This window comes from Nerophis ophidion, linkage group LG01 (genome assembly GCF_033978795.1).
Source record: "Nerophis ophidion isolate RoL-2023_Sa linkage group LG01, RoL_Noph_v1.0, whole genome shotgun sequence".
Classification (NCBI taxonomy): domain Eukaryota; kingdom Metazoa; phylum Chordata; class Actinopteri; order Syngnathiformes; family Syngnathidae; genus Nerophis; species Nerophis ophidion.
The window spans coordinates 79,401,536-79,428,085 of record NC_084611.1 but is presented as its reverse complement, the minus strand read 5'-3'; the positions used below and the strand labels follow the sequence as shown (position 1 = coordinate 79,428,085).

Sequence of the window (26,550 nt, the reverse complement as noted above, 5' to 3'; positions counted from 1 at the left end):
CATAGTCCAGTTTTCACTTGCACTTACTTAGCGACCAACCGTAGTTATTGACAGTGGCTTTCTGAAGTGTTCCTGAACCCATGTGGTGATATCCTTTACACACTGTTGTCGCTTTTTCATGCAGTAGCGCCTGAGGGATTGAAGGTCACTGGCTTGCCAGTTACGTGCAGTGATTTCTCCTGATTCTCTGAACCTTTGGATGATATTACATACTTTAGATGGTGAAATCCCTAAATTCCTTGCAATAGCTGGTTGAGAAATGTTGTTCTTAAACTGTTTGACTTTTTGCTCTTGCATTTGTTCACAAAGTGGTGACCCTCGCCCCATTCTTGTTTGTGAATGACTGAGCATTTCATGGAAGCTGCTTTCATACCCAATCATGACACCCACCTGTTCCCAATTAGCCCGTTTTCCTGTGGGATGTTCCAAATAAGTGTTTGATGAGCATTCCTCAACTTTCTCAGTCTTTTTTTGCCACTCGTGCCAGATTTTTTTTTAAACATGTTGCAGGCATCAAATTACAAATGAGCTAATATTTGCAAAAAAAAATAAAGTTTACCAGTTCGAAAGTTAAATATCTTGTCTTTGCAGTCTTGTCAATTGAATATAGGTTGAAAAAGATTTGCAAATCATTGTATTCTGTTTTTATTTGCGATTTACACAACGTGCCAACTTTACTGGTTTTGGATTTTGTACATGAATCGGGGTTGTTGTGTTACTTTACATAGTGGAATCCAAGCGGATGCATCTCTGGATGTTTGGGAAGATATTGACAAGCTCAAATGATAATAAAATGTTTTTACATTCCAGGGCCGCCACACAAAGAGAAAATCACTATTGTATTTTGTAGTTATTGCATGATGTTACAATCACCACATCGTGAAATAGTTCTTAAGAAGGGGTTTCAAGCACTAAAACAATTACCAAAGCTATTCCAATTTTTCAGAAGCTATAGATTTTGCAATTCAGCAAACCTCAGTACTATGAAGGATGCAGATGTAATGTAAAGAAAATTATATTAAATAAATAACATTTCATGAAATATAATTACAATATATATATATATATACCTGTATACTATATGATTATATTAATCATTTAAAATGTATTTAATTACCAAGAAATTAAATTGACAAATATATTTTGAAATAATTGCCCTCCGCCCAATTATTTTTTTTCACTAGAGCCTATCCCAGCTGCACTCAGATGGAAGGCGAATTAAATATTTATTATTTTTGTTATATATGTATGTGTGTGTATGTGTATATATATATATATATATATATATATATATATATATATATATATATATATATATATATATATGTGTGTGTGTACATACTATCCATCCATCCATTTCTATCGCTTATTCCCTTTTGGGGTCGCGGGGGGCGATGGCGCCTATCTCAGCTTCAATCGGTCGGAAGGCGGTGTACACCCTGGACAAGTCGCCATCTCATCGCAACAAAGACAAAATAATAGTAATAACAATAATGAATAAATAAAATGAAGAAAAAAGTAACCACAGACAGATGTCAACATAAACCATTTTAATAGAGTTTAATGATTAATATAATTATATGTATACCTATTATAATTATATACATACATATATGTATATAATTAATAATTATAATTGGATTATATATGTATATTTACACATGTGTACATTTATATATGTATGTGTGTATACATATTTTATATATGATGAATATACATAATATATATAAATATATGCACATACATATATTTATATGTATATATATATATGTATATGTATATACATATATATACACACATATATATATATATATATACACACATATATACACACACACATATTTACATACACATATACACACACACATACGTATATATATATATATATATATATATATATATATATATATACATACACAATATATATATATACACGCACACACACATAATAGGTATACATATAATTCTATTAATAAATTAAAAAATCTGTCTGTAGTTACTTTTTTTATTTATTCATTAATTATTACAATTATTTTTTCTAATATACACATACACACATAATTTTTTTATTTTACTTGTGGGGGGAACACAGCATTTGTTTACTTTTGTCAATTATGTCTGTAAAAACTCAATAGACAAATGTTTTAAAAAAAAACAAAAAACATTTAACTGCCAGAAAAGTCAATAAAAAAATATAACTAATATAACTTTATGTTTAAAAATATAACTTTTTAAACATATATATTTTGCTGGTATGACCATATTGGTAGAAGAAAATAAAGCTGCTCTGTCACACCCTGGAGGCTAAAGTGGGACATTGCATGTCCACGAGTCCAAGAAAGAAAGGCATAAACAAATGTGGAGTTTTACTTCATCAATTGAAATGTTTAATGTTGAGTTAATTGGCTCCGCCAGAACAAAAGAAGTGCAAACACATACAAGTCCAATGGGGTCATTAAAGACATCATTAGTGGACCAAAGAACCGACTGTGATAGTGAATCGTTAGCTACCTTTCAAAGACATTGTTTGGTATCATAGTTTAAAAAAACAAAACACCTGACGGGCCGTCCGTCGCTCATGAGTGATTAACTTCGTATGAGATATTGGCTGTTGTCTCTCGACGCTGATGGGGCTCCACCGTTGCCGTGGTTACGCATCATCCCCGCCACAGAGAAGCAGTAAAGCCTTGCGGTAGTCGCCATTGGTGTCACCCTGAAAAAACAAAAGTTGTTGAGTTCTCCTTCCAGCATTTCTCACAATTATTTCCAAGCACATATTCCCACTGGCGTCATCATTTTAAACAACTTGATGAACACTCTTTCATGATGCATATTTTTTTAATCTCATATTAATCTGTTCTTTTAGAGCCTGTCGAAGATGAAATTCTGTTTTGTAACAGACAATAATATCAAATTCAAGCACTTTCAACCCTTAAACCTCAAACACATCAAGGATATTTTTCTTTATTAATTAATAAAAACTAAATTATATATTTGTATTTGTAATATAAAGTAAGTGTTACTGTTTTAATACAGTAATGTATCTTTTTTCAGTAGAACTATTATTAGTCAATATCATGGTAACAAACTCATATATTTATATTTCTATAAGATCAGTAACTTTAAAAAAATAATTTTTGATAATTTTATTATAGCATTATATAATTTAAGGGAGCCAAAAAAAACTTAAACCCCAAAACACATTAATAATATTTTTCTTTATTCATTCATAAAAAATCAATTATATATTTACATTTTTAATATACAGTAAGCGTGATTGTTTTAATACAATAATAATATATGTTTTTAGTAGAACTATTGTTACAGTTAATATTATTATGGTAAATAAACTCATATTCATATAATACCGGTAACTTCAAAATAATTTTTCATAATTGTATCATCCAATCCAATCCATTTTATTTGTATAGCACATTTAAACAACATAAATGTTTCCAAAGTGCTGCACAACAATATTAAAAACAATATTTATGACTGAATAAAAACATTCAACCAATATAAATAAAATAAAATAAAAAATAATAATGATAAAATAAATAAATATGATTACAAACTATTTGAAAAGGGTAAAACCAATTAAAACAATAAATGGAAAAATTATCGCATTATATAATTTTTCAAGGGAGCCAAAACAAAACCTTAAACCCCAAAACACATTAACAATATTTTTCTTTATTAATGAATAAAAACTAAATCATATCTTTGTATTTTTAATATACAGTAAGCGTGATTGTTTTAATATGGTAATAATATCATTTTAGCAGAACTATTATTACAAATAATATTATTATGGTAACAAATTCATATATTTATATAATACCAGTCACTTCAAAATAATTTTATTATAGCATTATATATTTTTTCAAGAGAGTCAAAAAAACCTTAATTCCCAAAACACATTAATAACATTTGTATTTATTAAATAACAAAAACTAGATCATACCTTTGTATTTTTAATATACAGTAAGCGTGATAGTTTTGATACGGTAGTAATATATCTTTTTAGTAGAACTAGTATTACAATTAATATTATGGTAACAAAGTCATCTATTTTTAGAATATCAGTAGCCTTCCGCCCGATTGTAGCCGAGATAGGCGCCAGCGCCCCCCGCGACCCCGAAAGGGAATAAGCGGTAGAAAATGGATGGATGGAGTAACTTCAAAATATTTTTGGATAATTTTATTAAAGCATTATATAATTTTTCAAAGGAGCCGAAAAAAACCTCAAACCCCAAAACACATTAATAATATTTTTCTTTATTATTGAATAAAAACTTAATTATAGCTTTGTATTTTTAATATACAATAAGTGTGATTGTTTTAATATGGTAATAATATATCGTTTTAGTACACCTATTATTACAATTAATATTGTTACGGTAACAAATTCATATATTTATATAATACCAGTAACTTCAAAATAATTTAGGATAATTTTATTATAGCATTTTATATTTTTTCAAGGGAGACAAAAAAAACCTTGAATCCCAAAACAAATTAATAATATTTTTTTTAATTAATAAAAACTAAATTATATCTTTGTATTTTTAATATACAATAAACATGATTTTTTTTAATATGGTATTGTATCTTTTCAGTAGAACTATTCCATCCATCCATTTACTACCGCTTTGTCCCTTTCGGGATCGCGAGGGGTGCTGGTGCCTATCTCAGCTGCATTCCGAGCGGAAGGCGGCGTACACCCTGGACAAGTGGCCACCTCATCGCAGTAGTAAAACTATTAATACAATTTGTATTATTATGGTAACAAACTCATATATTTTTACAATACCAGCAACTTTGAAATAATTTGAGTTCATTTTATTATATAGCATTATATATTTTTTTAAGGGGCCAAAAAAGTATTACATTATGTTATGATTTTTTTTTAACTTTATGATTATAATCATAAATCTGAAAATATGTAATATTTTATAAATACATAAGTAATTTTAAATCATTTATATTTAGAAATAATACACCGCTAATATATTTTAGTCATAATAAGAATTGTGAGTTTATGACCTTTTTTAAAGTTTTTTTTCCAGCTCCATTTTGTGACATCAATAGCTACATGCACTGTATGTGGACTTTGATTTAAAAAAAAAAAAAACTGTTGCACTTTATATGCTTCTGCACTTTAAATGAAGCTGCTAAAATACTGTAACTCACATACCCTCTTTGTATTGTACCTGTATTTTAAACTGCCAATCCATATGTCATTTCAATAGTGTTGTGTATTTTCAACCCTGTGTCCTTCTAAATTGTGGGTGTTAGATGCACCATGAGAAGGACTACAGATGCAAACTAGCACTGGTGCTAAATCTGGTGCGGTTCTTAATGGTTCTCTCTGGCACTCATCCAGGGTGGACGCTCCCCTTTCCTCTCCCTTATCTCTCCTGCTTGCTTCTTTGTCTTGTCTTAACTTTCTTGTTGCACTGCTCTCCAAATCTAAACATTGGAACTATTTAACTGGCCTCAACAAAATTGACAAGATCTTGGGTTTGGGGGAACCTGCTGTCGTGACAAAGCGGTTGTTGCTGAACACACCACGGACTCTTGGGAGAAGAAGGAGGGCCGCGTGCCGGGCGACCCTTTTCTGTCGAGGACGTGAAGATATCCACCTATTCGGAATTATGACAACAGGACATCTGCTGATTGGAGTAAGCGTTGCTCTGGTTTGTCGACAAATTGGAAGTTGCTGGCAGTCTTCAAAGTACCCCAAAGCTGCCGCAAATGATTGGAGGATGCGGGAAGAACTGTGGATTACATCGGACTGTCTGCCCCGCAGTTTTGACAACCAGTCATAGACAATTGAGAGTGAAAAGCAAATTTTATTTTCACTCGCATACAAATCATTCTAACTTGGATTGTTTCCCTGGCTCTGAGACTCTCCTGAAGGACAGTGCAGTGAAGACACAACAAACTCCCTTCTTGTCTTTCATGGACACACACCTGTTGTTGTTGACTTTGGACTAGCAACTGTATAATACATCATGGCCGCGGAACAGAGACACACTGCGGGCTTACACACACACACACACACACATCCACAAAAAAATATACACCCCCCCAACCCAACGCCCTCGACACAAATCCCAAAGGGGTGATGAATGGCTGGTCAGCGCCTGAAGAGCTGCGGCCTACCACCATGATCTTGAACTACCTTCCCGCTGTTGCTAGATATCTCGAGATGCATGTTGTAATATGTATATGTGCTTTGCTATGGAGGTTTTTTCCCACTCCAGACTGGGCCCCCTTAGGAGCCCAGTCTAGATTGTATTTTTTTACTCATCCTTCCCCAGCGTTTACCTTTTCCCCATCTTTTACGGGGCGCCTTATGGCGACCCATCAGCGTTCTTGTTCTGTAACCCTCTACACTGTTTGTCTAATCTTGAACAGGTTTGTACTGAAAACAAAGTTTTGTTATACTTGTGCAATGACAATAAAGACCTATCCTATCCTAACTGCACATTGTCCTTAAAATAAACAAATACAAACAAACATGGATCCGTATTTGATGCATTTCCATACCTTGATCATTGAGTGGAGAGAACAGGCAAACATCTTCCTGAACTCCGCTCTGATGTCCAACATGTCCACCTCGCTACGAGTGGCCATCACACGGATCAGAGTGTTGTCATCTGTTCCTGCACCCTGACAATAAACAACACTTTAAACCCCTCATCTGTATATTATTATGCATTTATATTATATGGTTCTACCTTCATGGCGTAGTAGAGCGTCTCAGCAAAATAAGCTGGAACACTCCTGGCACACTTCACTTTAAAAAAAAAAAGACAAATATAACAATATATTTTTTTAAATCGCAATCAAGCGCTCGTTATTTAGCGAGTGGCTCCGTACCGACGGCCAGCAGCAGCGCTCTGAGGCTGCCGGATGTTTCCCTCTTGATGCTTTCTTCCATCTCGTAGCCGGTCATCTTCATGTACGCGTCAAACACTGGAAGGCAACAACACAACAAGTCAGTCTGCATGCTTCATAAATAAAACAAAAACACACACCTTTACGGAGATGCTCGGGGCTGCGGTTGCCCAGGATGGTGACGAACGTCTGCTCGTCGGTGCCGAACTTCTCCTCGCCGGCCTTGAAAAGGACCTACGACATTGACAGTGGCTACTGTGAAAAATGCTGTGTGGTTATTTTGTACAAACTAAACATTATATTATGTTTTAAATAATGCACTTTTCACGTGTCAATTTCTATTCATGTTTAAAAAGAGTATTACCTTACTTAAATTATTTTTTAAAGGGAATTATCCATTTCAGAACAGATACCACATGCCTCACTATGTAAGACGGTCTCCTCAAAGGCCTACTGAAACCCACTACTACCCACCACGCAGTCTGATAGTTTATATATCAATGATGAAATATTAACATTGCAACACATTTTTAGTTTACTAAATTGCAATTTTGAATTTCCCGCGGAGTTTCTTGTTGAAAACGTCGTGGAATGATGCGTGACGTCAAGAAATGTCAGGAAATATTAGCGCAGCACTACTAGCGGCTAAAAGTCGTCTCTTTTTATCGCGCAATTAAACAGTATTCTGGACATCTGTGTTGCTGAATCTTTTGCAATTTGTTCAATTAATAATGGAGACTATAAAGAAGAATGCTGTTGGTGGAAAGCGGTGTATTGCAGCTGTCTTTAGCACCGAGACACAGCCGGTGTTTCTTTGTTTGTTGTGAAGCTTTAACACAGAGCGATCAAGCGAACATGTTTCTCTACGTCAACCAGCATGTTTTTGGATGGGAAAATTGTGATATATATCTTACCGGAGACATCATTGGATTATTCGTCCTTCTGCAGTAGCTGTTTAAAAGGCAGCTGTGAGCTTGGCTCCTCGGCTTCTCTCTGAGACACTGCGTGTTCACCGCAGCCATCCGACCTTGAGGTATGTCCTTACAATCTCACTAAAATACTATTAAAACAATACGCAGATAAGGGATCTTCCAGAATTATCCTAGTAAATGTGTCTAATTACATCTGAAACGCCGTCGCTTTTTATTTTATTTTATTTTATTTATTTTTTTCTAGTCCTTCGCTATCAACATCATCATCCACAAATCTTTCATCCTCGCTCAAATTGATGGGGAAATTGTCGTTTTCTCGGTCCGAATAGCTCTTGCCGCTGGAGCCTCACATTATAAACGATGTGAGGAGCCCTCACCCTCGTGACGTCATTGTCTGCGACTTCCGGTAAAGCCAAGGCATTTTTTTATCAGCACCAAAAGTTGCGAACTTTATCGTCGATGTTCTCCACTAAATCCTTTCCCCAAAAATATGGCAATATCGTGAAATGATCAAGTGTGAAAAATAGAATGGACCTGCTATCCCCGTTTAAATAAGAACATCTCATTTCAGTAGGCCTTCAACAAAAACAAGTAGGCTGGAGTTACATTAAATAACCAAGAGGAGGCAGTGTTGAGGCATGAGATAGCTGTTCTACTACCCTCTAGCGGCTTAAATTGGTCATTGCAAGCCCAATATAACAATTTGCAACCTTTTTTTGTTCTGATGACAGATATTATTCCTCAACCCCACAATTATTAAGAAATTAAAAATGACTAATAGCTTTCAGTGTTGATTATTTCATATCATTTGAATTAATCACATTATAGCAAATTCTGAAGTAAATGGAGCAGGAATTATTGGAAAAGTTTAATAATTGTGTGGCTTTAAAGTCATTTGTTAATATGCTTACACTTAAATTAAATTCGTCAAATATTTTTTTTATTTTTTAATACTTTTTGATGTCAATGTGTAAGAGATTTCGCAACTACATTGGTTTAAAGTGTTGCTCAAGTGTATTGCATTCGCAGAGTGCCGTGTTGTCGACGTCATATCCGCTCGATCATTTCCGGTTAACGTCCTGATTCATTGTGGAACATTGTCGACGTTTCTACATGTTCTGAACAAAACTGTCGCCATTCATCGTAAAACATTGTAGAGACAATGACGTAAGTTGATTATAAGAAGTTGGTTTCATGTTTAAAAGTACAGTAAGTGGCGTTTATTAAAAACTTTGTGGACATCGATAAACTATGTACTGTACAAGTCAATGAGAAAATGTGATAGTCGCCCCCTGCTGTTCAATTTGTTACACTGCAGCTCCATGTTACAAGTCATAAAAGCAACTATTTTGTTTACAATGAATAGTAAAATGTTTATTATGATACAAATATGCGCAAGAATAATATGTATATTTATATCACTTTTTTCCCGGTTTTCTTCATAAGCTAATGGTCTATTTGGCAACAACTTGATTGATTGAAACTTTTATTAGTAGACTGCACAGTACAGTACATATTTTTTACAATTGACCACTAAATGGTAACACCCGAATAAGTTTTTCAACTTGTTTAAGTCGGGGTCCACATTAATCAATTCATGGTATTGACGCTGGTTAATCATCTGTTAAAGGCCTACTGAAATTTCGCGATATTGGCATATTTTTGCTGAAAGGATTTAGTAGAGAACATCGACGATAAAGTTTGCAACTTTTGGTCGCGAATAAAAAAGCCTTGCCTTTACCAGAAGTAGCAGACGATGTGCGCGTGACGTCACGGGTTTTGGGACTCCTCACATCGTCACATTGTTTACAATCATGGCAACCAGCAGCGAGAGCAATTCGGACCGACAAAGAGACGATTTCCCCATTAATTTGAGCGAGAATGAAAGATTTCTGGATGAGGAAATTTAGAGTGAAGGACGAGAAAGAAAAAAAAGCCGATTGCAGTGAGAGCGATTCAGATGTTTTAAGACACATTTACTAGGACAATTCTGGGAAATCCTATTGTGTTGCTAGTGTTTTAGTGAGTTAAATAGTACCTGATAGTCGGAGGGGTGTGGCCACGGGTGACTTGAGGGAAGTGTTAAGGGAAGTCACGCAGCTGCAGGAGGACGCTGGCTCCGCTGATCTCCAGTAAGAGGTGACTTATTACCACAATTTTCTCACCGAAAACTGCCGGTTGACATGTAGTCGGGATCCATGTTCGCTTGACCGCTCTGATCCATAGTAAAGCTTCACGTCCGGGAATTTTAAACAAGGAAACACCGTGTTTTTGTGTGGCTGAAGGCTAAAGCTTCCCATCTCTATCGTTCTACTTTGACTTCTCCATTATTAATTGAACAAATTGCAAAAGATTCAGCAACACAGATGTCCAAAATACTGTGTAATTGCGTGATGAAAAGAGACGACTTTTAGCCGTAAGTGGTGCTGGTCTAATATGTCCCCTTCAACCAATAACGTCACAAACACGCGTCATCATTCCGCGACGTTTTTAACAGGAAACGCCGCGGGAAATTTAAAATTGTAATTTAGTAAACAAAAAAGGCCGTATTGGCATGTGTTGCAATGTTAATATTTCATCATTGATATATAATCTATCAGACTGCGTGGGTCGGTAGTAGTGGGTTTCAGTAGGCCTTTAAGCCTGCGTTTCAACACTACAATTATTATCCATAAATGACAAACTCACCTGAGTATCAGTCTGGATGTTTCCCTCCTGGATCCCAGTCTGCCTGTTGGCCTGTAGAGAGAGAACAAACCTCGCATTGGTTCTGTCCTTGAATCACTGAATAATACATGAATGCAAACAGAAACTGGAGCGGCATTTATGGCATGGAATGCATTATGAATGGGCAAAAATCAATCAGATGTTAAAATATGATACTGGAGGAGAAAGAGGTTCACCTGGAGCAGAATGACTAGAAGTCTCTTGAAGTGACCAGAGGTGTCTCCAGCAACGTCCTCCTCCAGGTCATCATCGTACTCTGACATAAAAACAACAACATAATAATTAGAGATGTCCGATAATGGCTTTTTTGCCGATTGCCGATATTCCGATATTGTACAACTCTTAATTACCGATAGTGATATCAATCGATACCGATATATACAGTTGGGGAATCAACACATTATTATGCCTAATTTTGTTGTGATGCCCCGCTGGATGCATTAAACAATGTAACAAGGTTTTCCAAAATTAATCAACTCAAGTTATGGAAAAAAATGCCTACATGGCACTGCCATATTTATTATTGAAGTCACAAAGTGCATTTTTTTTTTTTAACAGGCCTCAAAACATCAGCTTGGAATTTGGAACATGCTCTTTCTGAGAGAGCATGAGGAGGTTAAGGTGGGCGGGGTTGAGGTGGGGGGCAGCAGGGGGTGCATATTGTAGCTCTCGCAAGAGTTAGTGCTGCAAGGGGTTCTGGGTATCTGGTTTTTTGTGTTACGGTGCGGATGTTATCCCAAAATGTGTTTATCATTCTTGTTTGGTGTGGGTTTACAGTGTGGCGCATATTTGTAACAGTGTTAAAGTTGTTTATACCAGTGGTTCTCAACCTTTTTTCAGTGATGTACCCCCTGTGAAAATTGTTTTAATTCAAGTACCCCCTAATCAGAGCAAAGCATTTTTGTTTGAAAAAAAGAGATAAAGAAGTAAAATACAGCACTATGTAATCAGTTTCTGATTTATTAAATTGTATAACAGTGCAAAATATTGCTCATTTGTAGTGGTCTTTCTTGAACTATTTGGGGAAAAAAGAAAAATAACTAAAAACTTGTTGAAAAATAAACAAGTGATTCAATTATAAATAAAGATTTCTACACATAGAAGTAATCATCAACTTAAAGGGGATTGTAATACAGATCCATCTGGATTCATGAAACTAATTCTAAACATTTCTTCACAAAAAAAATAAATCTTTAACATCAATATTTATGGAACATGTCCACACAAAATCTAGCTATCAAACTGAATATTGCATTGTTGCATTTCTTTTCACAGTTTATGAACTTACATTCATATTTTGTTGAAGTATTATTCAATAAATATATTTATAAAGGATTTCTGAATTGTTGTTATTTTTAGAATATTTTTGAAAAATCTCACGTACCCCTTGGCATACCTTCAAGTACCCCCAGGGGTACGCGTACCCCCATTTGAGAACCACTGGTTTATACGGCCACCCTCAGTGTGACCTGTATGGGTATTGATCAAGTATGCTTTGCATTCACCTGTGTGTGTGAAAAGCCGTAGATAATATGTGACTGGGCCTGCACGCAAAGGCAGTGCCTTTAAGGTTTATTGGCGCTCTGTACGCCTCTACGTCGGTGTACACAGCGGCGTTTTAAAAGGTCATAACTTTTACTTTTTGAAACAGATACCGATCATTTTGAAACTGATACCTATCATTTCAGATATTACATTTTAAAGGATTTATCTCATATTATTGGACATCCCTAATAATAATAACAATAACAATAATGTGTGTGGTAAAATATTTCATCTCCCTCGCTTGTTTGATTTTTTTCTCGACTTTAAGTGACATGTGAAGGAAAAAAACATTGCTAAACCCGGCCCTACCGAGATTAGCCCATCCCATATGTACGCCCACCAAGCAGGCTTGGAATGACACACCGTCAGTACGCTATAGACAAGTTTTGGTCACTTAGTTTTCCATCAGCGAATAAATAATAACAAGCATGACGTTGCTGCTCAATTGTGTAATGTTAACGCTGTAGCTCATGCTAGTGTTGCTAACGTTTGCGTGCTCCTTATCCCCAGTGGTGTGCCGTCAGGGCCAGCAAGGCCTTCTCTGCTGGCCTAACATAACCAGAAATCACGATCATAATTAAAGATAAAAGTATTTTTTTATTTAATTTCCCTAAATATCTTAAATTATTCATATTCTCTTCATGTCTCATTATACTCCTTCCAGCGCTGTTGTTTTATAGTTTATAGAGTTTCTATCCAATCAGAATTCAGCTAGCTTATGTTGCCATGCTGTACGAAATCTGCAAGAGGCCTTCAGAATAAAAAAATGCAGGCGTCTGTGCACTGTAACTGAACGGGGACATACAGTTGATAGACAATTGTGATAGCCAATCAGATCATGAGTTGTTGTCAATAAGGCCTTCTGGATGGCCACACGTTGAACGTGACATTTACGTGCCCTGTGATTTTATACTCACCGGGACCGTTAGCGGAGGAATTTGAGAACACATACAGTTGATAGACAGTTGCGGTGGCCAATCAGCACACAAGTTGTTGACAGTAGCCTCTCTAGGTAGCCTGATGTTAACGAGACTGTGATTGGATACTTATTTGTCATTCCAAAGTGAGTAACCATTCACAGGATGCAAAAACGTTGATTAGGTGGCAGATATACACTTGCGAGGCCATTTTCAAGAAGGATATTTTAAAGAGAAACTACATCTTGTGAGACGATGTCGGCGATGAATCAACAGACTACGAAGGGCTATACGGTGTCAAATGAGTGCAACAAATTGTGAGTTCAAATATTTTATTTCTTATTTTTTTCACATTTTATATGTTATTTTGCAATTTGAATTTCGACAGTACCACATAAGATATGTTTTAACTGCTGATGCAGATTCATTGATTTTTAAATGCGCCAGAAAATAACCCGTTTTGTACACTGTTGATGTGATTCAATGGACAGTAGTGCGTAAATGTGTTCCTGTATAGTATTTGCAATGGCCATGTGGTGACATCAATTATGGTATTTTGAGAGGCAATCATTGAAGTCTGACATCACTGAAGGCCTAGGTGGGAAACGCTTAATGCTAAAGTTTCTTATGTCATGTATGGCATCTAATACTTTGCCCAATTACTGTGTGTATTACCTTGTCTATAAGCAGCGACGATCTTCTTCACCTGCTGGGGGGTTCTCGAGGTCAGGATCTCCACCAACACCTTCTCGTCCGTTCCTGCCCCCTAGTGGTCAAAAGTAGGTTTGTCACCGCTTTTCTAAGCATGCAAAATCAGGGGTGTTGACCGTTTTTCAGGCCAACGGCACCCAAACAAATGGAGCAAGGTCCCCCTACTTATATGTCCTTTATAAAATTGTGTTTTAAAAGTAAATTGTCCCAAAGCACTTTTTATTTAAGTTACCATAAAAAAATATTATTGTGCGGATGCCCAATCATTCGCACATACAAGTTTAAACATTAAAAAAAATTATGTGTTTATTATTATTCCGCCGCAAAAGTTAGGCGCGTTTCACAGCCCTCAGTTTCTATTCAATCAGAACTGTTCAGGTAGCAAAACGTTCGGCTCGACCAGGAATCGTGAGCCCCCCCAAAAAAAGTTTTTAGATAACCCGGCTTGCCCAGAATTCCTGGTTTTCTGGGACATTTTGCCTATTTAAAATGAATGAGCCAATTATCAAACATGCTCACCATGTTCAAACCGTCCCACCATCCACACATCTTGGACAATCTAACTACCATTCTTGCCAAATTCTAAAAAAATTCCAGGAATTTCCAGGTTTTCCAAAGCCCTATTTTAATCTCTTCCTGGAAAGGTTTCACAGTTCACATTTTTCAACTGTTTTTGACCATTCCACCTTCAAAACATTTCTCTTAGTTGGGACAACAAACGCTCCTATTTTTTTTTCTAAAAAATTCCCGGTTTTCCAGGAATTTCAAAATACCCATTCTCAATCCAAACTGTTACTACGTCAACATGTTTAAATCTATTAAAAAAATTCCAACATTAACACAATTGTATCATGTAGGACAATTGTGCTAGTATCAGGAATTTCAAAAATACCCATTCTCAATCCAAACTGTTACTACGTCAACATGTTTAAATCTATTTCAAAAACTCCAACATTAACACTATTGTATCATGTAGGACAATTGTGCTAGTATCAATACGGTTTTCCTAAAATTCCCAAATTTCCAGGAAATTCCCATTGAAATTAATAGACGTATTCATAGTTTTACAATGTAATTAACCACAGCCATTTCTAAACTTTCTAAACCTTTCAACCATTCACCCACACTACTCTTCCCATATATCGAACGCAAAACATTTTTTTACTTCTCCCCAAAAATTTCCAGGAATTTTCACCCCGTTGACAATGAATGGGAAATATAAAATCTACTGCAGATCCCACATTTCTCATCCGATTTTAACTGTTCCAACATCCACACACTCCACTCATCCTGGACATTCAAACCAGCATGTTTCCCTGATTACCCGGAATTACCAGGAATTTCCCCTTCATTGAAAATTAATGGTACATCCACCCGAACGCCTCCCTCGGGAGGTGTTTCAGGCACGTCCAACCGGTAGGAGGCCACAGGGAAGACCCAGGACACGTTGGAAAGACTATGTCTCTCGGCTGGCCTGGGGATCCCCCGGGCGGAGCTGGACGAAGTGGCTGGGGAGAGGAAAGTCTGGGCTTCCCTGCTTAGGCTGCTGCCCCCGTGACCCGACCACGGATAAGCGGAAGAAGATGAATGAATGGATGGATATACAAACCTCTCCATATCCCACATTTCTCATCCGATTCAAACCGTTCCAACATCCACACACTCCACTCACCCTGGACATTCAAGCATTTCAGTTCCGCTCACGCGTATCGGTGGTTCGGCGGCTTGCGCACATAGGGCGTTTACAAGCTACTCCCTCCGGAATTGCAAATTCTAGTTTACAATGTAAATGTACTGGTGTCAATCAAAAGTGAGCATTATTTTTTTGTAAAGGTGTTAAAAATGTATAACTGACCTTAATGGCGTTGCGGAGTGCCGTCACGTCATAGGCAATGGGCGCGGTCATCAGGGCCACGATGATGGTCTCGAATTTCCCGCCTAGCTCCCCCTTCAGGTCGCTGATCAGATCCTGGAATATATGTGCTCGTTGATTTTGTGTAAATATTTACGGTGCCCATGTTTGCTTATGAACTCGTGAGACCTTTCCAAAGAGAGTCTTGTAGGCCGAGGTGATCTGCAGACGCTGGGCGTTGCTGCGGGAGGTCAGCAGCTGCAGGATGGTTTCCTCGTCGGTGCCTATGGCGACCAGAAGTCATGACATGATCGGTGACGTAACAACAGGGCGTGTTTGCGTGATGATTATTTTATGACAATCACAAGCGCGCGTTTTCTCGCGGCGTATCGAGTTCCGCGGCGGCGCCTGTGATGTCTGGACTGAGCGCTGCAGGCAGGTCACATGACTGCATATGAGGGAGCATTACCGAGGCCTTTCATGGACTTGTACAGGGTCTCAGCATCTGCGCTGGCGTTGAAGTTGGCGCTGGCTTTGACGGTTCCTCTGCTGGCCTGCAATGACACACATCAATTATTTAAAAGACAAATTTTATCATCAATAGACAAATAATCAATTTGTTAGGTTGCCTGGTAAAGAGGGCGGACATGTTTTTTTCCCATCTAATCCTGCTCAGATTTTACACACGTGCTTGTCAGTCCCCTAAAGCAGGGCTATCCTATGTGCGGCCCGCAGCTAGTTTTTTATCTGCCCGCGACACTTTCTAAAATCCAACTAAAAACATCCTGGGTTAGAAAATTACACAAAAAAACGAGAATATGCAATTTTTGGAGAAATTGCATAAGAATGCTGAAATGTGCAAGCCGAACTTAAACGCTAACGTTAGCATCCTAACGGTTAGAACGTCTCAAGTACCACGTCATATGACTGAAGTAGGGTACCACGCGATTCGATTCGTTTGTTGGGGATAACGATTTGATTTAGAATCGATTCTATATTCAAAATTATTTTCCATTATGATCAATACTTTTTTTAATAACATTGGGTGCCAGTTTGATGATTAACTACATTCCTCTATAAAATAGTTAAACAGCTGTGAAAAAAATGTATATATTACTTTAAAAAAACTGGATTTGTTTGATAAAATTGTACCCAAACATGTATTAAAGTCAATACAAATAAAACAAGAGAAGTATTATACACTTCTCTTTTCTAAAATAAATCTGTAAAACAGATATGAGCATCTACATCAACAATATGATTTGCCTGACTGGCTAAACAGGACAGATAAAAAATATACATACATACACCATATTATATATATACATACGTCTATATAATACATATATATACACATGTACACACATAAATATAATACATATATACACACATACGTATATATATACACACACACACAAGTTATATTATATATATATATCCCAAGGGAATACACGGTAGAAAAATGGATATATATATATATATATATATACTGTATATATATATATATATATATATATATATATATATATATATATATATATATATATATATATATATATATATATATATATATATATATATATATATATATATATACATACATACATACATATACACACACACGTATATATACCTATATGTTAGCATGCTAACAGTTAGCATGAAAGCAAGCAACAGTCTGAGTCAGGGTTTATTTCCTTGTAACAACACACACCACCTTTCAGTAAACCAATTAGCAGTAAAAGGTAAAGGAGCTCAAGATATATTAATAGGAATTTTTTTCCCTAAAAAAATCTAAATAAAATGTGTGATTAATCTTCAACTGTGCATAAATAATGCAATTTTTCTGCAATTAATCACATGAGTTAACTTGTTTTATTTGACAGTCCTAGTAAAATATATATTTATACATATATTAAAAAAATAATATAAGAAAAATCATTTTAAAATCCTGCAATTTTTGGTCTCTTCAAAAATACAAACAGAGGCCTGCTAATTAAGTACAGCAGCGGTTCTTAAGCTTTTTGAAATGAGACTGAATTAATCATCTTACTCTTAATTGTACTTGTATTCAATATACTATATCAAGTATAACCTACTTATGGTTTGAAACCATGTGTTAATCCATCCATTCATCCATCCATCCATTTCCTACCACTTTTTCCCTTTTGGGGTCGTGGGGGGCGCTGGCGCCAATCTTATTTAACACAAACCTTAGCTTTAGGTCAGGCTGATTGGAAAAATAAGTACTAACCAAATATATATAAGAAGGGACTCATTCATTACGGACTAAAAACATATTTTCATACAATTATGTTCTGCTAAAATCAATAAACTAAATTTATAAGAAACATGTTTCTTGACTAAACTGTCAAAAAATAAAATAAGCGCAAATGAAAATACAGCTTCACCACTTTGGTCATAAATTTTGCGCTTCAAAAATGATATGACTTTAACCTCCAGACTTCTTCTGTTTGTTTGAGATTGTCATTACTGCCGCAAGTGATGGAAAAGTGTATTAAAACTGAGTACTGCTGCGGACCTTACAGACCACAGCTGAGAAACCATTATTTTTTGGTGGTTCTCTAGGTAGGGGGCGCAATGGTTAAGAAACACTGCAATACAGTAACATCAAAAGTGCCAAAGGACAAACAAATAGAAAGCAGCGCTCCTGATGTTTACTCTCAATGCGAAACAAAGAAAAAAGTAGATTATTTCCGAGATTGTGGAATAAATGCAAACACAGCCAACTGATCAATAAGACAACGCGGAGGTGATCAGGACTGAGTGAACAATGGTGCATTCACTGCCTCTCGCTGTCAAACATTAACGACTCAGTCACCTCATGGCTTCTCGTTACGACCAGGCGAGGTGTTTAGACGGCAGATCCACAGGAATGTGGCAGGAATTTTCATTCTGTAAACCTCAGCATCATGCGCACCAAAACCAGGCAGAGCAGCAAAAACGCCAACAAGAAGCAGCATTATGTGTTTTTTATTCAATGCCAGGAGGAATCCCAAAAACATTCACGCGCTTCCTCATAAAACCTCGACGAAAAAAAACAACAACCCAATCCAATCAATAACTGCATGCCAAAGGAAGAATGGAACATTTGAACAAGAATTCCACCCGACATAAATCATTTCCAGCAGGATCTGGAATGTTTTACTCGTGATTCACATTATCAGCCACTCCCAAACTTTTAGCTGCAAACCAAAGTGTTCATTTTAGGCAAGTTTAATAGTGAGGAATAAAAACCTTCACTTTGTACTTTTTAGATAATTCCTTTGACCGCTTAGTGACCTCGCAATTACATCATCTTATCAAGACATTTTGAACATTCTGTAACAGCATGACTCAATGTCCACACCTCACAAATGGACCATTCCACCTGGCACATTAATAATCTTCTAAGAAATAAATTAACGGTTCTATTACTGTTGATGTATGTGGAAACAGTGTTTCTGGGGTGGCAATTGTATGTCTTGTGGTCTTTATCGTTTCCCTCATCTTTTCATGTCGTTTTACCTTTCTTTCCATCTGCACTGCAACCACATCATTTTCCCCCGTTGTGGGATAAATAAAGTCAATCCCAGTGTTTCTTAACCATAGGGCCGTCCTCAGTTGTAATACACTTTTCCACCACTTGTGGAAGTCACGACAATCTTAAACAATCAGAAGACGTCTGGAGCTAAAGTCACAGAGATGTTTCTTCAGTGCAAAAAATATGACCAAAGTGGTGACGCTGTATTTTCATTTGCACTTAGATGTATTTATTTATTCATAATTGTATTTAATCAGTCAGCATGTCAGCAAGATAGCAACAAGTAACAAAAGCCATGATTTTTTGTTGTAAACCTACAAAACAATGCTACAATGCTAACATACAGTTAGCATGCTTGTAAGATAGTAATAATATCCATTCATTTTTGTTTTATACCTACAAAATTGACAAAAATGTACTATCAGCATGCTAGCAAGTTAGCAACATATAACAATATCCATTAGATTTTGTTTTATACCAACAAATATTACAAAAGTGCTATCATATTAACAGTTAACATGGTAACTTTATAGTTTTACCTTTCTTTCCATCTGCACTGCAACCGCATCATTTTCCCCCGTTGTGGGATAAATAAAGTCAATCCCAGTGTTTCTTAACCATAGGGCCGTCCTCAGTTGTAATACACTTTTCCACCACTTGTGGAAGTCACGACAATCTTAAACAATCAGAAGACGTCTGGAGCTAAAGTCACAGAGATGTTTCTTCAGTGCAAAAAATATGACCAAAGTGGTGACGCTGTATTTTCATTTTCACTTAAATGTATTTATTTATTCATAATTGTATTTAATCAGTCAGCATGTCAGCAAGATAGCAACAAGTAACAAAAGCCATGTTTTTTGTTGTAAACCTACAAAACAATGCTACAATGCTAACATACAGTTACCATGCTTGTAAGATAGTAATAATATCCATGCATTTTTGTTTTATACCTACAAAATTGACAAAAATGTACTATCAGCATGCTAGCAAGTTAGCAACATATAACAATATCCATTAGATTTTGTTTTATACCAACAAATATTACAACAGTGCTATCATATTAACAGTTAACATGGTAACTTTATAGTTTTACCTTTCTTTCCATCTGCACTGCAACCACATCATTTTCCCCCGTTGTGGGATAAATAAAGTCAATCCCAGTGTTTCTTAACCATAGGGCCGTCCTCAGTTGTAATACACTTTTCCACCACTTGTGGAAGTCACGACAATCATAAACAATCAGAAGAAGTCTGGAGCTAAAGTCACAGAGGTGGTTTGTGCAGCCCTTTGAGACACTAGTGATTTAGGGCTATATAAGTAAACATTGATTGATTGATTGATGTTTCTTCAGCGCAAAAAATATGACCAAAGTGGTGACGCTGTATTTTCATTTTCACTTAAATGTATTTATTTATTCATAATTGTATTTAATCAGTCAGCATGTCAGCAAGATAGCAACAAGTAACAAAAGCCATGATTTTTTGTTGTAAACCTACAAAACAATGCTACAATGCTAACATACAGTTAGCATGCTTGTAAGATAGTAATAATATCCATGCATTTTTGTTTTATACCTACAAAATTTGCAAAAATGTACTATCAGCATGCTAGCAAGTTAGCAACATATAACAATATCCATTAGATTTTGTTTTATACCAACAAATATTACAACAGTGCTATCATATTGACAGTTAACATGGTAACTTTATAGTTTTACCTTTCTTTCCATCTGCACTGCAACCACATTATTTTCCCCCGTTGTGGGATAAATAAAGTCAATCCCAGTGTTTCTTAACCATAGGGCCGTCCTCAGTTGTAATACACTTTTCCACCACTTGTGGAAGTCACGACAATCTTAAACAATCAGAAGAAGTCTGGAGCTAAAGTCACAGAGATGTTTCTTCAGCGCAAAAAATATGACCAAAGTGGTGACGCTGTATTTTCATTTGCACTTAAATGTATTTATTTATTCATAATTGTATTTAATCAGTCAGCATGTCAGCAAGATAGCAACAAGTAACAAAAGCCATGGTTTTTTGTTTTAAACCTACAAAAAAATGCTACAATGCTAACATACAGTTAGCATGCTTGTAAGATAGTAATAATATCCATGCATTTTTGTTTTATACCTACAAAATTGACAAAAATGTACTATCAGCATGCTAGCAAGATAGCAAAATATAACAATATCTATTAGATTTTGTTTTATACTAACAAATATTCAACAGTGCTATCATATTAACAGTTAGCATGGTAACTTTATAGTTTGTTTTACACCTACCAAATTGATTAAAATGTGACTAAATGGTCCCTAGTGTGTTAATGTGAGTGTGAATGATATCTATCTGTGTTGGCCCTGCGATAAGGTGGAAGGACAAGCGAAAGAAAATGAATGGAAGAATGGATAGTTTAAGTGAGAAACAAACACTGTATATTATTATTAATTTAGTTAGGATTAATCTATTTTAGCACTGTGTAATTGTATGTATTTTTTATGAGCCCCTTATTTTGCAGTATATTTGAACATTTTTTATTTTGTAATCAGCCTGGCCTAAGCCTTGATAATAATCTTTGTGATAAACACATGGTTTCATATCATTTGGCATGTTTTTCCTGTTAAACTGTAAGTAGGTTAGATATAATTAGTGAATATGATTAAAATCAAGAGTAGTGTTAATATTTGAGTGGGCCCCTCTAAAAAAGTCGTACCCTGGTGTCAAAAAGGAGAACAACCTCAGGACTCTATCCTATCCTGTCGTAGGGTGGCGTGGTACAAAATTAAAACTTTGTTATCAAAAAATACATTGGCCGCAACTGTTGTGGCTGTAGGCAACCTCCTGATGTAGTTATTATTAATAACCACACAAGATGGCAGTGACTGCATTTGACATTGCGAAAGTGGCCAATGTCCAAGAGCTTTATCTAGCTCTGTATGCGCTTTAAAATGTTGCTGGTGAAAGTCATACGTATTACAATTGTCTTGATGTTGTTTACATTTAAGCACTATTAATGCTGACTTAGCAGTTTGCTCCTTACAACTTGGGCTCTGTTGCCATGTCCTTCAATGTTTGTGGCTTTACTACATCACATATTTTTGTTGTTGTTTTTTAAGTATATTATTATATATCCCTGGCCTAAATAAGAATTTCAAGCGTAGAAATGGAGTAAACATAACAATACTACAGTGGCCACTGATTGGCTCATTCTCAGGCAGCATCCAGGCCCGCCTTAATAAAAAAGGTTCTTGGAAGTTTTTTTATGCATTAGCTGTTAAAATAATGTTTTATGATATTCCTAATTTAAACCAATTCACTGCAATAAACGAGGGCTTTTCTGTATGTAGGGATGGCTACCGTTCACATTTGAACCAATACAGTACTTGGGAATCAATACTTGCACTCAATGGTTCCAATTGTTGGTACTTTTGTGAGTTAAGTATTAGTATTTTTTGACAATAAAACATTTCTCCTTGCAATGTTTAAAAATGAGCTAATTATGATAACGGATGTCCAGTTGCTACCCGTCCCCTCCATTTTCTACTGTTTGTCTCTTATATCTTGTTTTATTGTGACATGTCCTAATCTCAGTTACAGTTGCAAGTCCAAAGCGTCAGATGGCAGTAGGGTATGGTGTGTTGACTACTCAGTTCAGTCGTAGCTGTCTCGTCTTTTGTTGCGCCCTAAAAAGTGTTAATACTGCAAGGATTGCACTTGTTGCGCACCAGCTGTTTTATTGTAACGCGCATCTTAGTTTTGGTTTTCATTAATACATTTGGAGGTGCTGAAATCGCCATACCAAACAACTAATACTAATCAGTAGCATGTCAATAGCAAAGCCATTGTCATGATCTGTGGTCTGGATTATGTTTTTGTTAGTTTTGGACTCTTTTAGTTCCTGTTTACGCTCCCTTGTTTAGTTACCATGGCAGCTCATTAGTTTCACCTGCCATTGGTGTTCAGACACGCACCTGCTCTAATTATGAGACTATTACTTAAGCCTGTTTTTGCCAGTAAATCGGCTGGCGACATTGCTCTGTTCATGCCATAGTTTCATGCTTGTATTCATACACTTCCATAGTTCATGCTATTTTGTTTCAAGCCACAGTTTAGTGAGGTTTTCATGTCTTTAGTTTCATGTTTTATCTCCTAAGTTTCTTGCCTTAGCTTCCGCGTGCGATAGGCGCGCTCGCCTTCGGGTTGTTTTCTGTTTTTTTTGCACCCTTTTGAGTTTTTGGGGAATTAAATATGTTCCTACCTGCTACTCTGGTCCGACGAGTTGAGTTTATACCAAAAATTTCTATTTTGGTTTCATCTGACCACATGACATTCTCCCAATCCTCTGCTGTATCATCCATGTATCCATTTTGGTATAAACTCAACTCGTCGTGTTTGGAGGAAGAAGAACACTGAGTTCCATCCCAAGAACACCATACTTACTGTGAAGCATGGGGGTGGAAACATCATGCTTTGGGTCTGATTTTCTGCTAAGGGGACAGGACGATTGATCCGTGTTAAGGAAAGAATGAATGGGGCCATGTATCGTGAGATTTTGAGCAAAAACAGCCTTCCATCAATGAGAGCTTTGAATGGTTGACCAAATACTTGTTTTCCACCATAATTTACAAATAAATTATTTAAAATTCCTACAATGTGAATTCCTGGATTATTTTTTCACATTCCGTCTCTCACAGTTGAAGTGTACCTATGATGAAAATTACAGACCTCTGTGATCATTTTAAGTGGGAGAACTTGCACAATCGGTGGCTGACTAAATACTTTTTTGCCCCACTGTATATGAACTTTTACACTAAACCTTCCAATGATGCCCTATCTTCTCTGCGCTTCAGCTAAATAAACACCCCGCCTATAATTACCTTCGTCAAGTGCAAGGAGAGAAAGCGTGGATACAAGCAACTAGTTTCAGTTTCTGTTGTGCAGTGGGGGACAAGTGGTGCTGTAGTGGAGTTTCTTCCATCACTTCCTGTGTGTCCCAACACTTTTGTCCATGTACTGAACATTCTGAAAGGCGTGTTAAGACCTGATTTTGACAAACGACGGTACTCCTCGTGCAGGCACGTTGACCCATTCTTATCAGAACCCTCCTTTTTTTTTACAGCCGGTGGTTACCGTGGATACCATGCACACAGCACACCAAGCAAAAGGGAAGTCCCTCGTTTGCCGCAGACTGTTACCGCCCGTGGTGTATAACCGTGCTCCGCCCTGACTTTGAGGGGGAAAAATGATGCTTCTCCTTTAAGGAAGAGAGGGAGGGTGAGTGTTCACTGGAAAATGGAGTTTTAAAAACATACACACATCGAGGGAGGACACATCGACAGACAGACAGAGCCCACATGAGTCATGCAGAACAAACTTCCCCTACACACACACACATCCATCTTTGACAGGATATACCTCACTCTCAGTCCAGCTATAAGATTGTTTTAAACATTTAAAGGTACAGTACCTCACTGCGGTGGTCATTAGAGTAATCATACATTTCAATAAAGTTAACCAGTTTACATAAATAATCCTACTTGATTTCCTTATAAATGAATAAAATTAACTAAAAGTGTGTGAATGCTGTATAGATGTTTGTGGGAAGAAAAAAAGCAGACTTAGCTGAGGTGTTATGTAATTTTGGAATAAAGTGGGCGTCGTCTTAGGAAATCCACAGCCTTACTATCATGAGTCATAACATTTGCATAAATAACGGATTTGGCTTATTTTACTCTATCGCGAGTTATTGTCAAATACTTTTTTGGGTATTTACTTTCATTACAATTCATTAAAAACTTACCATTTTGACAGAAAGTGGGTAGTTGCTTTTTTCACTCAAGTAGAAGAAGTCTGTCGAAGGGGGAAAGAAGAAAAAAAGTTATGCCATCAAACTTAACAACTTTTTTTTTTAAGTCCGTGAACGTCTCACAAATGCTAACAAACCCCCGACAACCGAGTCACCTGGCCGAGTGTTTTTTCTTAAAGTTTTCCGACGATGAGAGCGGACTTACCGCAGAGCTGCAGCTGTCACACCCGGTAAGTCAGGATGAGGAGAGGCGGCGAGAGAAAACAAGAAGGACGGACAGCCTAAATACACTCGGAAGAAAAAAAAAGTTATCCGAGTGTGTGCCACACCCCGGTGCGCGCAAAGCACCACGGGAAATGTGGTTCTTTTGGGAGCAAACGCCATTGAGAAAGAGCTGAAACATGATGCAAAACAAGATGACGTGACCACATTATTACAACTTCTTCATTCTACAAAAGTCTCGTGAAAAAAAAACGGCAAACTTGTTTTTTTTCCAAAGAAAATGTCGCCAACAACCTCTTTAGGTGAGCTACTAATAACGACACTCTGTCAATATTACGTCACATTCTCTTTAATTAACTTCACATTTCACCTCCAGTGGTGTACTACAACGCACAGACAACAATAAATCGTTATAATTCATAAACAAATACAATCGGAGTCCCACTTTTCTCGTTAATAACATTCCATTTTCGGGTGACGTCACACGTCTCGCTTCTGCGAGTTGCCAGGTGGAATTGGCTGTGTATAATCAAAATTACAGTAAAACAACAAACAAACAAAAAACACTAATATAATTATTCCCTTGTATTAAATATCAGGTTAAAAAAAGTCAACATATTACTATTGTACTATTATTAGCTCTTGTTCAAATACTGTACACTTATAAACAATAAAACACTGTATAACAATATGAACAAAGCAACCAAAAATATACAGATATTTATAAAAAAAAATAAAAGCGGGAAAAGATTAATCTTAAAGGCCTACTGAAATGAGATTTTCTTATGTAAACGGGGATAGCAGGTCCATTCTTTGTGTCATACCTAATCTTTTCGCGATATTGCCATATTTTTGCTGAAAGGATTTAGCAGAGAACATCAACGATAAATTTTGCAACTTTTGGCTGCTAATAAAAAAAGCCTTGCCTGTACCGGAAGTAGCAGACGATGTGCGCGTGACGTCACGGGTTGTGGGGCTCGTCACATCCTCACATTGTTTACAATCATGGCCACCAGCAGTGAGAGCGATTCGGACCAACAAAGCGACGATTTCCCCATTAATTAGAGCGAGGATGAAAGATTCGTGGATGAGGATAGTGAGAGTGAAGGACTAGAAGAAAAAAAAGGCGAGGACAGTGGGATGATTCATATGTTATTAGACACATTTACTAGGATAATTCTGGAAAATCCCTTATCTGCTTATTTTGTTTCTAATGTTTTAGTGAGATTATATGGTACCTGAAAGTCGGACGGGTGTGGCCGCGGGTGTGGTGACCTCCAGTGTGTCCGGTGGGAGGAGGTAATAGTCCGCAGCAGCTGCAGGAGGACGCAAGCTCCGCTCATAACTACGGTAAGAGCCGACTTATTACCACAATTTTCTCACCGAAACCTG

At 36.6% G+C, this 26,550-nt stretch overlaps 1 protein-coding gene across 1 annotated transcript; it reads right to left on the bottom strand.

Annotated features, from left to right (window-relative positions):
* Positions 1-2,359: 2,359 nt before the first annotated feature.
* anxa5b (annexin A5b) lies at positions 2,360-25,249 on the bottom strand. Its single transcript, XM_061912547.1, has 13 exons — positions 25,142-25,249; positions 24,931-24,980; positions 16,060-16,144; positions 15,780-15,874; positions 15,594-15,707; positions 13,703-13,793; positions 10,742-10,821; positions 10,527-10,577; positions 7,047-7,140; positions 6,889-6,984; positions 6,747-6,805; positions 6,556-6,678; positions 2,360-2,713 (listed from the first exon to the last, which is right to left on the bottom strand). Exons 2-13 carry the CDS (start codon positions 24,931-24,933, stop codon positions 2,651-2,653), a joined length of 954 nt encoding a protein of 317 aa, XP_061768531.1. The 5' UTR covers positions 24,934-24,980; positions 25,142-25,249; the 3' UTR covers positions 2,360-2,650.
* Positions 25,250-26,550: the final 1,301 nt, after the last annotated feature.

Coding starts and splice junctions, on each gene's coding strand:
- anxa5b (XM_061912547.1), bottom strand. Junction 10,578..10,741: donor TTCTAGTCATTCTGCTCCAG/GTGAACCTCTTT, acceptor CTCTCTCTACAG/GCCAACAGGCAGACTGGGAT. Junction 6,806..6,888: donor AGCGCTGCTGCTGGCCGTCG/GTACGGAGCCAC, acceptor TTTTTTTTAAAG/TGAAGTGTGCCAGGAGTGTT.